At 42.0% G+C, this 13,302-nt stretch overlaps 1 protein-coding gene across 5 annotated transcripts in view; it reads right to left on the bottom strand.

Annotated features, from left to right (window-relative positions):
* CUX1 (cut like homeobox 1) overlaps positions 1–13,302 on the bottom strand; it is a 372,158-nt gene that overhangs the window by 128,367 nt on the left and 230,489 nt on the right. For all 5 annotated transcript variants that reach the window (XM_023515709.1, XM_023515710.1, XM_023515707.1 and 2 more), the window contains 2 exons: positions 10,799–10,875; positions 9,197–9,263 (listed from right to left, as the gene is read on the bottom strand). In XM_023515709.1, coding sequence (XP_023371477.1) covers positions 9,197–9,263; positions 10,799–10,875 — 144 coding nt within the window. The remainder of the gene's footprint in view (positions 1–9,196; positions 9,264–10,798; positions 10,876–13,302) is intronic.

Raw genomic sequence — 13,302 nt, 5'->3', positions numbered from 1 at the left:
CCCTACCTGCTGTTTGAAAGTCAGCCCTGAGTATAGATGGGTCAGGAGGAGGAGAGGATGCCAGTTCTCATCAGTGTTTCATAATTTCTAGACCTGTCTGGGGTCCACAGAACAGATGAAGAATCTTTGGCATTCAGAGACATTTCTACTTGGACTTGGAAAAATGAAGCTATCACCCCTTTCTACCCTGGTCTGGGTAGAGATGCCAGGTCACCAATGAGGTGGCTGCTGTCTATGAGAAAGCCCAGGAAAACCCTTAAGGGCTCATCCAGGCATCAAATTTTAGGTGTACACGGATGGAAACCCCATGAGTTCCACCATATCTACAAGCCCTTTTGGAGATAAGATACAGAGGGTGAAAAGCCCTCAGGTTTTCCCTTCAAGTATGATTTAGCACTAAGGTTCAAAGGACAGTAGGTTCTTTATTCAAGTCTATAGCCTCAAAACCATAAAAGGAGCTGCTTCTCTATTTTTAGGGAAATTAATCCAACCAGGATAATTACACAACACATACTGGAAATTGATGACTCGTCAAAAAGACAGGAAATAGAAAATGTTACACTCTTAAAGGTACAGCAGAGACACTCCATTTCAGGGCACAAAAGTTTTGTGGATAGACTTTTCAAAGCCCATCGGGGATGCATGCCAATATTGTCTAATATGATTATCAAAATAGTTGTGTGAGTCTCAGGCTTAGTCAACTGGGCTCTACCTGGCACAATTTCTTAGGCCTTTCATGTAGAATTATTAAAGAAGAAAAGCAAAATCACTAGCAAAATCCTACTAGGATAAACACAATGGGGGTGGGGGCTATTAGGCGGGAGAAAGGAGGCTAACAGCCTTCAGAAACACCTCACCCTGACAGCTTGCATACAGGTAACAATGCACCACTACAAAGTATCTTTTTTTTTTTTTTTTGGTGGAGATAGAGTCTCACTTTGTTGCCCTTGGTAGAGTGCCATTGTGTCATAGCTCACAGGCAACAGCAAACTCTTGGGCTCAAGCAATTCTTCTGCCTCAGCCTCCTGATTAGCTGGGACAACAGGTGCATGCCACAATGTCCAACTATTTTTTTTAGAGATGGGGCCTTGCTCCTGCTCAGGCTGGTCCTGAACTCCTGAGTTCCAATGATTCGCCTACCTCAGCCTCCCAGAGGGCTAGGATTACAGGTATAAACCACCATACTGGGCCACAAAGTGTCTTGAAAGGTTACCAGTGTGCACAGAGCCCTGGATTTTGAGCCCAAAGGACTTCCTCTGTGGCCCAACTCGCATTTATTTCTGGCATTGTTTTCTCATCTATGCAATGAGCAGAATAAAAGCTTCCTTGGTGACTGCGGGGAAGGGCAAATAAGGTAATACCTGCGAAACCACCAGAACAATCCGTATAAGGCCTCCATCCTATCCATGTTTGCTATGCCAGGTTCAGTCTTGTGGGTGCACATTGGTTTCCTTGGTTTTCTCCCCTCTTCAAATTCCCTGTCCTCTACTGGGACACTGTAGTGCCTATATTCTTTTCTTTCTTTTTTTTTAGAGACAGAGTCTCACTTTCTTGCCCTTGGTAGAGTGTTGTGACATCATAGCTCACAGCAACCTCCAGCTCTTGGGCTTAGGTGATTCTCTTGCTTCAGTCTCCCATGTAGCTGGGACTACAGGCACTCGCCACAACGCCCTACTATTTTTTGTTGTAGTTTGGCTGGGGCTGGGTTTGATCTTGCCACCCTCAGTATATGGGGCCGGTGCCCTATTCGCTGAGCCACAAGAGCCACCCAGTCCCTATTTTCTTAATGCAGAAACAATTTCAGGAAAGCCCTAAGCTGAGTTAACTAAGGGAAAGTTTTCTGCTTTTCTCAGAAACCCTGGCTAAACACATACTACAGAGAAAATACTCTAAAATCAACCCAAGTGAAGTTCTCATAAATGTCTCTTTTATAACATTACTATGTAAGCATGTGTATATAAAATGTCGTTCTTTGAGAAAAGCATATAGGCAAGGAATACAACATGAGTAGCCTTAAGAAATAGGAATTTTACTGGCAGGAAGGGTTTGGAGGTGCAAATTCTCCTAAGACTAACATGAGCTATAAAAAATGTAGTATTTCAGGGCAATTCAATATTTTCTTTCATCGCGGCTCAGAGCCTCAGCCCACATGCTAGGAGGAATGCAAGAAGCTGACTGCATATGTTATAAGAGGAACTCCTTTTCCACACCAGATTTGGGGGACAGAGCAAAGGGGTGGTCGTGGACTTCAGCAGAAGCAGGAATTCCTGCGCTGCTGCCCAGAATGCTAGTCTCTTGGCTGGGAGGACAACATTCCTGCCGAAGTGCACAGCAGCAAGCTAAACCCAAGCTCTGGTGAACAGCTGCAGAAGACGGGCACAGGGACAAGGGACAGTGCAAGCTCAGAGGGGTCCCTCTAGTCACCTCCAAAGCCACTGTAAGGAACCACTCACAAGTTAAAATCCATACCACCTAGGCTCTCCATGGAAAACTCCACCAGGGGCTAAATCTCTATTTGCTAAGAGAGGTGGGAAGATCTTACACGGGTGATCATTAGAGGAGGAGGTACACTTTTAACTATTAAAAAAGAGCAGAAATAATTCATTTATTTAACTCAGAAATGGTTATAATCTGAAACCTTGCAATCCTCTTACACAACAACTGTTTTGGCAATCCCCCCATGTTCCAACAAATATTAAACTGTGCTTGCCATTTGTCTAAGGAATCTCGCATTAATAAACATGAAGAAGAACACTTTTACCTCCCACTCCCAAGGACAGGACAAAACAAAGACCAGCTGTATTCATCAATGGGCCCTTGTTCTGCACATAAAGGCTAATTACATTTTGCTTCAAGCCTACACATGGAAAACTTTACTGCTGCTGTCCCCGTCACAGTGAGCCCGTGCTGTCCCAGCTGACGCACACTGATAAGGGCACACAATGGACCATACCGCAGAGCAGCCTCAGTGCCTTCAACCTGCAGGCTTCTCGCCTGTGGCATCTCCCCCTGATGGACTGGCAGGGTAAGCTCTCATATCCCATGGGGAGGGGACACCACGAAGGTCAATATTCTCCATGGCTGCAAATTTTAGAAATGCACACCAAGCTCTGTTGCAAGCTTGCCAGGGACGGCAAGCTGTGTGTTCTAGGTGCTGTACATGTATGTCTCACCATTCTTCACATCCATCCAGGGACTTGATGACTGCTATGCCCATTGCACAGGTGAGAAAGGGAAGGTATAAAGGTCATAGCTTGGCCAAGGTCACACAGGGAGTAAGAAACGGAGATGAATCAGCCTGTTTCTAAAGCCCATCTTCCATTATACCTCCCCAATTCCCTACCTAGATTTCTCATCGACAAATGTCTAAGAATCCCTCCTTTCAAAAAGAGAAAAGAAATTGCTTTTGGAATGTTGTAAGACCATTTATGAAAAGATTTGCCCCCGAGGGACTTATGTTCCTATGCATTAGCAAAAACATGTCTGCTCTAATAAAATACATGTCAGTTGGACCTGCAGCAGAAGGTGAAGTAATAAACCTTTCCTGGAAAACAGAAGGGACAGGAATGCAGAGGAAGGAGCTCTGTACGGGAGAGCTCTGACTGAGGCCACTGAAGCCAAAGAAAGTAGTCCAGATCTAAGCATCTCAGGCCATTCTCCTCATTTTTTGTAGATTACTCACTCTGGGAACCACAGTGTTTGGCCCTCGGTGCCTTTTATTAGCATCTGGTCCTATAGGTGCATTTGGAACTCCTAGCAGGCCCTCAAAGATCAGCCTCACTCGACCTTGAGGTTTCACAAACCTCCTGTAAATTCATCTTGACTTAAACTCATCTTCCAATCCCAAATCCTACATCCCCCTCTTTAGGGAGCCTTCCCTGATGCTTCCCTTCACTCTAGCTGTGCCAAAGACCTTTCTCTCCCCTGCAGTGCCCCCACCAAAGGCTAGTGGGAGCAGGGCAGGCAGGGGCTTCCCTGTATCCCTTTGCTCTCCCAAAGGCCACATCTCCCCTCAAGGGGGTGGGGGACTCACCTTCCAGGTTCCAGTTACCTTTCCCTCCTCTTGCCCATCCACACCTGGGCAGGGAAGCAGCCCTGCTAGTACAGGTCTCCGGACACTGTTACCTGTGGTGGCTTCCCTCCTCCCTGCCTGTACCTCTGCAAACAGGCCTAAATACTAGACTCTCTTCTCATTATCCCAGTGGGAGTCCCCTTCACGGAGACCCTGCACAACTAGCTGCTGGCATAGGACTGTCCCCTTGATTGCAGCAGTGGGCACGCTGGATTGCAACAGCCTGCTCTGCACAGAACCATGAAAGGCTCTGGGTCTGCAAGCCCAGTACCTGGGCAGGACACAGCAGAGGCCTCTATGAAACTCTATTGAATCAATGAACAGGTTGTGTCCACCATTCACTAGAGTGAGTCTCTTCCTCTCCAGGAGCACCATGCCGCTCAGCATCACTTATCCTTGGCAAGAAGAGACTATTTCTCACTATGAGCATGGGCCAAGATAAGCTCCAAGAGAGCCCAGGCCTATAAGCAACGAAGGGACAACAGTCCTGGGGGAAGGCATTTTACCTGACAGAACAATCGATCCCTCATATTTTTTTATTCTATTTTCCATGTATTATAGTTTGACAAAACTGAGGAAGTAATGTAAAGATTTTCATCTATTTGGATTTTGAAGGGAAAATCATTTTTGGCCTTTAAATACACTAATATGATGGGGTGTAACAACCTAGAAATGCTTCTCACTGAGCCACACTGACCAACTCAACTATGTGATGTTGGGGGTCAGGGCTGTATGAGAGGTCAGTTTAGAGTTCAAGGGAACCAAGCATGTGGTATTTTCCGAGTGACTTTGCTCAACCAGGTGACCATCCCAAGATTTAACGTTCTTATCTATAAAAGGACAGAGGGGACTGTTAAGGAAGGAATAATAGCCCAGAAGTCAGTGTGTCTATGAACAGCAACCAGAAGAATACTAGAGACTAAAAACCCTCCCCACCTCCAGAGCCCTCCTAAGGAGCAAGGGCCCAAAAGGTGGCCGAGTTGTCAGCTGGCAGTTCTGGTTGATAACAGTGAATCATCCACCAGCACTAACCAGGTCACAAGTAGGTGGAGACAGACTGTCCTTTCCTCTCTGGCTGACGAAACCTCAGTGAATGCAGGAAAACTTCAAGTCCTTCCATATCCCTGCACCCCAACCCCCCAAGCAATGTTCTCTGATGCCTCCTTGACCTCAACTCCTAAAACAAATCAACAAAACACACACAGATTTTCCTTACAGAAGCCCAATAAAAAAACAACTTATGAATCTAAACCAGGTGTCCTCAAACTATGGCCCATAGGCCACGTGTGGCCCACCAAGGACATTTATCTGTCCCGCTGGGTGTTTTTGCCACTGCTGCCTGTCCTGCTTAGCAGCTGACTCTCGTCCCGGGGCCCACAGTCCAGCCCTCCAATGGTCTGAGGGACAGTGAACTGGCCCCCTGTTTAAAAAGTTTGAGGACCCCTGATCTAAACCATGGACAAGAAATCAACCATCATGTGACAAGTGGTGTACTTGGCTGTCACTGCCAGTCTTATGTTAAGCTTTCTGTCTCAGCGGGTTCAGGAAGCTCTTGTGATACTCTGAGCAGTGGCTTTCAAAGTGAGATGGAGAACTGCAGGAAGACCATTTTTCACAATGGGACCCAGGAATTATACTTACTTTTTTTAGATTTTATATGCATAATTTTAAAAGTATCACAAAAAAGTACCTTAACTTTAGAGCCATATGCCATGACATTTTTTGTTTTTTCAGCATGTTTTCCATTCTATTTCATTAATCGCTAAATTTATTTCACAGTTGTGATCCATTGTTTGAACCACACTAGCTTAGAGGGGCTTTGGAGGCTGGCCGCAAAAAGTTTTTGTTTTTGAAAAAATATTATTTTTAGCGAACAAATTGTAATTGTATAATTTATATGATATGATGATGTTTTGATATATGTAGACAATGTGGAGTGATAAAATTAAGCTAGTAAACATCTGTCACTTCACTTACCTATCTTTCTTTATTGGGGGGACATTTGAAATTTACTTAGCTATTTTGAAGTACACGTTTTAATTGATTATAGTCACCCTACTGTGTAATAGATTTCAGATCTCAAAACTTATTCCTCCTATTTGAAACTTTGTACCTTTTGACCAACAGCTTATTCCCTCTCTCTCCTCAGCCCCAGACTCTGGTAACCACCACTCCACTCTCTGCTTTGGTAAGTTTGATGCTTTTAGACTTCCCATGAGTGAGATCTTGCAGTTACTTGTCTTTCTCTGCCTTGCTTATTTCACTTCACATAATGCCCTCCAGTGTCACCACAGTGTCGCAAAATACAGGATTCCTTCATTTTTTAAAGGGTGACTAGTATTCTGTCATGTGTAGGCACATGTTCTTTATCTATTCATCCACTGATGGACATTTATGGTTGATCCCGAGATACAGCTATGGTGAATAATGCTGTGGTGAAAGTGGACGTGCAGACATCCCTTCGACATTCTGATCTCCGTTCCAGTAGAGGGATTATACCACAGTTCTATTTTTAGGTGTATGAGGAGCCTCCATACCATGTTCCCTGATGGCTATATTCATCTACATTTCCCATCAACAACAGATAAGACTTCCCTTTCCCTGCATTGCCATCACTCGTCATCACAAAGTTTTTTAAAACATACTTAAGAAAGCAAACTTTGGTTAATTACAGATACATAATTAGGGATTCACAAGATACATATGTGCTTTTTATAAAGAGGTAGTTTTATTTATTTATTTATTTTTTGTTATATATATTTTTTGAGATGGAGCCTCACAGCAACCTCCAACTCCTGGGCTCAAGCGAGTCCCCTGCCTCAGCCTCCCAAGTAGCTGGGACCACAGGCGCCGCCACAACGCCTGGCCATTTTTTGGTTGCAGCCATCATTGTTGTTTGGCGGGCCCGGGCTGGGGATTCGAACCCACCACCCTAGGTGTATGTGGCTGGCGCCCCAGCCGCTTGAGCCACAGGCACCGAGCCTAAAGAGGTAGTTTAATAAAAATAATGAAAACCAGTGAAATAATGAAATATACCACCACCAAAGCCACTAGGAATTATGCCAACAAGGAAAAAGATGTATACAGTAGTAAATGGATCATGGTATTAGCACATTATCCACCAAACTATATATATATATATTTATTTTTTTTGAGACAGAGTCTCACTTTGTTGCCCTCAGTATAGTGCCGTGTTGTCATGGCTCACAGCAACCTCGAACTCTTGGGCTTAAGTGATTCTCTTGCCTTAGCCTCCCAAGTAGCTGGGACTACAGGCACCTGCCACAACACCCGGCTATTTTTTTGTTGTAGTTGTGACTGCTATTTGGCAGGCCCTGGCTGGGTTCAAACCTGCCAGCTCTAGTGTATGTGGCCAGCGTCTTAGCCACTGAGCTAAGGGCACTGAGCCTAATCAAACTATTTTAGAAAAGAAATGCTAGAGCAATTTTAAACAAATACTGAAATGTGATATTCCAGACTGAAGGAATTTTTTTTGAGATGGGGTTTCTTTCCTTGGCCCAAGCTGGAGTGCAGTGACACCATCATAGCTCACTGTAGCCTTGAACTCTCAGGCTCAAGTGATCCTCCCTCTTCAGCCTCCCAAGTAGCTGGAGCCATAGGCATGCATCATCATTCCCAGGGAAATAGAATAATTAAAAAAAATCAGATTTACTGAGAAAAACAATCTACTTAATAGAATTAAGTCCAAGAAGAAATAATGGAAAAAACAAAGATGATACACTAGCTGCAAAGGGGACATAGACAGGAGGGCTAAGGTGTATCAGTGGACTGAAGCTGCATCCTCATAGTTGGTGTGGTGGCTGCTATGGACACATCTTAGGGGGACCCTGTGGGCTGAACATCTGCTGTGCCATCAGCAGACCCAGGAGTGTTCTCTGACAGCAATGCTCCCAGGTTGGAAGGAGTTAATTCTAGAGCCACTGCTCTTTGTACATATCTTACCATAGAACTGGCTCATTCTGTACACATAAAGTCACATTTTAGCACCCCGAGAGAAGAGGGTAAACCATCCAGCTGTAGTATTTTTAGTCCTTGTGCCCAAGTTTTATGCTCATGTCAATATTGGTTCTGATCAATAGGCTAGGCAGCTCTTAAGGTCTTGAGTCACTAAACAACACCAAGAAAAGGGTCAAGAGCCCACCCCTACATGGTATTTTGAAAACAGGGGACCAAGAAGCCTCAAAGCCCAAGGGCAAGTATGAGGGGGAAGAGGGACGCTGAGCCCCAGCAACTCCAGAGCACAGGAGCCTGTAAGGAAGTACCCCCTCTTCTCACCAATGCCCTCAGAGGCACTGTGCTAGCACAGCAGGGGGCCTTTATTACTAGACTAGGACAACCTGAAAGACAGGGCTGCTGGTAGGCCCACAGGTTTCTGTGGAAGCCTTTTAGAACAGGGAAACGTGATTTAAACTCTAGTCTAATATTGCCTGCCTGCCATGGCAGAGGAGGCCATGACTAAGGGCATGCTCTGCTGCTTCTTCAGATTTTCACAATTTATGTTAACATTACTTCTTTCTTCCTGGTATTCTGCATGGAGAGTGGGCTGGTAAGAAGGGTACTTGTGGTGGATTCTTCTGATAAGAGCTGGGTAGGGAGTAAGCCTTGTGTGACTGTGCTGCCCAAATGTGTGTATGTATGCACAGATATGCCCAGTGTTGTTAGGTGAGAGTGAGCTGAGACACATGCATGAGAATGTGTTTATTCTGATGCTGGCCTTCCTAAGGGGCTCTGGGAGAAGTGAAGAATGCTGGCATATGGGTAAGGTGATGAGATTTGCCCAGACTGAGCTCCACAAACAGTGCCTTATGTCACATCTTCTATAAGCTGACTCTATCCCAAATTTTCATAGAAAAAAGAAAAGATTTGCTCAAGTCTTCACAATAATAAAGGAAAGAAGTTTCACCTGAATGACTGTTCAGCAAATAATAGAACTTGTGATGAACTGATGTAACTCATGGAAGTGATACCATGTCCCTACAGCTATACAGAGGTCAAACACCTTCTAGAATCTGCCCGACTTTGCAAAGCCAATCCTTGAATTAGCAAAATCAGGGGAGACCTGACCAAAGGCATGCAGGTGGAGGAAGCCCAGGAGAGACTTACTTTGCAGTAGTTTCTTCATCATATTTGGTTTTCAGGTCAAATAATTCTGTTCGAGTTTTTTCCAGGGCTGAAAGTCAGAGGACATAAAACCATGCTCTAAGACATTAAATTAAATTAAAAACGGGAATGCATACAAGTAATATAATCTAATTTCAAAAGAGGCAGAGATGACAAAAAAACAATGAATGGAGCAGGAAATCCCCTTTCACATCTGCTTCACCTCATCCCAAGCATTGACTCAGAGAACCACTATTAATAGTGTGTAGATTTCATGCTTTTAAAAAATATTTTCATACATTATCTCATACAGAGACACATATGCACACAAACACAGTAAAACTTCTGTAAGTTGACCACCCAAAAGACTATAACAAACTTGTCAACATAAGAAACTGGGGCTACTATACTGATATATACACGTGGGGCATGTCCAATCTAACAAAATTAGGTCAACTTAAGGAGGTGGTCAGCTATGGAGTTTGTACTATATATATAGACATACACACACACTTTTTTTCTCCCCTCAATGCATGGGATGATATGACTACTTTCATCAACAACACGGCATGGTCGTTATTACACAGGTAGTATTAATAACCATCAGTTCTCCTATCAGGGTACCTAGAAATGATGCTGTTGGGTAAAGAGCTCAGATATTCAAATTTTACATCTCTACCACCCAGGGGCCTCCTGAGAAGGCATTTATACTTCCATCCACATTATAGCTCTGACTATTTTCTTATGCCCTCGCCAACACCAGATGTTATCAAGTTAAAAACCTGGGCTGATAAATTTGATAAGGCAAAAACAATCTTTCTCTTATTTAATCTGCATCTCCCTTACTGGGAAAAATGGTTTGCATTTTTTCATCTGTGTTTCTGCCATCTGTAGTTCTGTGAATTGCCTGTTCATGTCTTTTGCTTACTGTTCTACTGGACTGTTTCTCTATTTTGGGGGACTCATAGGTGGTCTTTATGTTTTTTTTGGATATTATTCATTTGCCTGTTAAATTTGTTGTCTTTTCTCCCACTATATCATTTGTGTCTGAACTTGGATTATGACGTCTTCTGATGTTCTTTCCACATTTAAATAAAATACACAGTGCTGCTTCACTTTCAAAAAAACAAAAAAGATGAAAAGAAACAAAAAGAAGACATTTAAAGAAACTAAAAAAATTGAACACAACCTTTTTTGGTGTCTTTTAAATTTAAAGGTCTGCAATTACTGTTCTCCTTAACTTCACTGAGGGTAGAAATAAGTTTTTTTTCTATTATTGTTCCAAAATGAAATGTCAGTCCTTGACAGTTTGGTGATTTAGACGTGTTTGTTGGAAAAAGAGCAGGAAGAAGAGGATGGCGTGTGGAAGGGATGAAAATGGAATTCAGATCCTCCCACTTCCACATTAACAACTTGGTGTCGGTGAGTAATGAGGCACAGCAGTGCGGCTCTTGGAGGAATTCGTGAGCGTGGGCTCACTTTAGCTCCTATGGGCCCCTCAGTGACAAAAGGCAGCAGAGGGGACCTGGTGGGTCAAAGGACTAAATAAATTCTCCCCCTTCCTCCTTTCCTACATCAAATGGACTAGGAATAAGAATGTCAAACCTGTTTGCAGAGTTTGAACTTTATGTTCTGCTTCCTCCAGCTTTGAGGTGGTGGACATCTGTGTTTCTTGCAGCTTTCTGGAAAGAAAGAGGATGAAGGCAACTTGGTCATCTCATTTACCAGCTTAAACATACCATGTGCCCTGGTGCTGCCCTCAGCTTTCTTCCCTGTGAGGCCAAGCCAAGCTGGCTTCAGACACACTACAGGTTATCATTCCCAATGCCACGTGTGTCATGGGGCCTGCTCCTGAAGCTTGCACAGCCCAACTTTGTAACCACATTGCCACATAACTACAAGTGCGTACCCTGTAGAACTTGATGTCTGGTAACTGGCATAGACAGTTACCCTAAATGTAACTTGTTCTTGAAATGCCAGATATTAAAAAGAAAAAGAAAATCATTACACACTCATTGTTTTCTGAAGTAAGCCCAGGAAAAATGATCCATTTACATTCTGCTGACACGATGAAGGAATTTGTTGGAATAAAGGATGTACTAAATAGATGGGGCAGCTGTTCCATCTCTGTTATAATGGAATGCAAATGCAACTGCAATACCTAATGGGGAAATACTGAATGTTCTCAACTGCATTCCACATATTTATACCTCCCATGATCTCTAAATGAATTCCCTGGTCAATAAATAGCATTCCTCCCTCCTAATCTGCAGAAAATCTCTAAAAATAAGTTTATTATTTTTACATCATATAAATATAACACATACTGTCATAAAATAATAAACCTGGGAACACAGAAAAGTAGAAACGACACAGTTAAAAAAAATCACCACCAAAATTTCCATCAGCTATTGTAAAGCACTGCTAATATTTTTACGTACTTTAATTATAAAATGAATATATGCTTGGAGTTAAAAAAAAAAAACAACCAAATATTGTAAGAGCATGGAAAGTTGTAATGTCCTTTCTCTTCCTTGGCTCTGTTTCTGCTCCTTAGACAAGAGTTCTTTTGTATCTTTCTAAAATGTTTTTTGCATGTACAAAAACACAATGTGATATGTAACATGTCTTACATGTAATAAACAATAATGAAATATAACCTAATATATAATTCACTACAGTGTGTATAAACTAATATGTAATGCACTACCGTGAAATACAAACTCCCTACTCAGCCCCCTCTTTTAATACAAGAGGTCACAACACACACTGTAGTCTGCGGCTTGATTTTTCAATTATCTGCATGTTTTGGAAATGTTTTACTTCAGAAAACGTAGTTCTCCCTTATTCTTATTAAACAATTAACTTTATCAAACCTATATGGACACTTATGGTTTCTTGCTACTAAACATTTCCTCAGTGATCATTATGTAGACAATGTCGCATCATTTTGAGAATCTATTGGATAAAATTCTAACAGAGGAGTTAATAATGGTCAAAGGGTATGTGCAGTTCTTTTTTCTTTTGATAGATATTGAGAAACTTCCCAATGAAGTTTCAACAATTTAAACTCCAGCCAACAATACATGAAAGTGCTTTTGTATACTCTGCCAACACAGGATAAAATAAAATTTTATTTTTTTATTGCTGAGTAAAGTTAAGCATTTCTCTTTGTATGAAATATCTGTTTATCTCCTTTATCCATTTTTGTAGAGTTCAATTTTTTCTTACTAATTTGTAAGAAGTCTTTGTATATATTAGTCCTTTGTCTTATGTGGTGCAAATATTTCTTCCTAGTTTGTTTGATATTTTAAAAACGTGGTATATTGTTATTTGGTTTTAAAAATCTGTTTTAAATTTTAAATAAGCATATTTATGTAACTTTTCTTATATGTTCAGAAGGATTTCCATTGTCTAAAATAACTAAAAACAAAATACATGCCCAAATTTTTGTGTAGTATGTTGTGATTTAATTATTAAAATTTAAATTCTAGATCCATCTCCATTTCTTGGTATAAGGAATGAGGTAAAGTTCTAGCTTCATCCACTTCCTCTAATAGTTATTCGTATCTTTTAACATAATCAATCTTTTAGCTTAATTTAAAAAGTCAACTTAATATTCAATTCCCATGTGAGTTTTCCCCACACTTTGGTAAAGCATGTGTTTGCTGTAGGAAGATGTAATCACGCTGTACTGTATATAATTTTATATTACACATTTCCACATCATATCATGCTAGATACATTTCTCATGTTCCTGTGAATTCTACATAACTGTTATTTTAATGGCTGCCTAAAATGCCCGTTAGGAATGGCTCCTTTTTTACAAACCCATTTCTTGTTGGCAGGACATTTAGATTGCTTGCATTTTCTCCCATTATTAATAATGTGGCGAGAAATCTGTTTGGTCATAAAGTGCTTTCCTAAGAGGCATTTACTTAGGGCCAGTTTTGTATCACCTGGGTCCAGGGCCTGACCATCAGCCTGACTCTGTGTTGTGTACTCCTTACCTGGAGGCTGTGCCATGTTGTCTCAGCAGGGTGGGATGCAGAATTGGGACTGGTCTTGAGGGACTGGCTTTAGTCCCACAGTGAGGACTTTAGGAAGCC

Source organism: Otolemur garnettii, unplaced genomic scaffold (assembly GCF_000181295.1).
Source record: "Otolemur garnettii isolate 467f Iridium unplaced genomic scaffold, OtoGar3 scaffold00077, whole genome shotgun sequence".
In the NCBI taxonomy this organism is placed as follows: Eukaryota; Metazoa; Chordata; class Mammalia; order Primates; family Galagidae; genus Otolemur; species Otolemur garnettii.
This window is presented reverse-complemented; position numbering and strand designations above follow the sequence as displayed.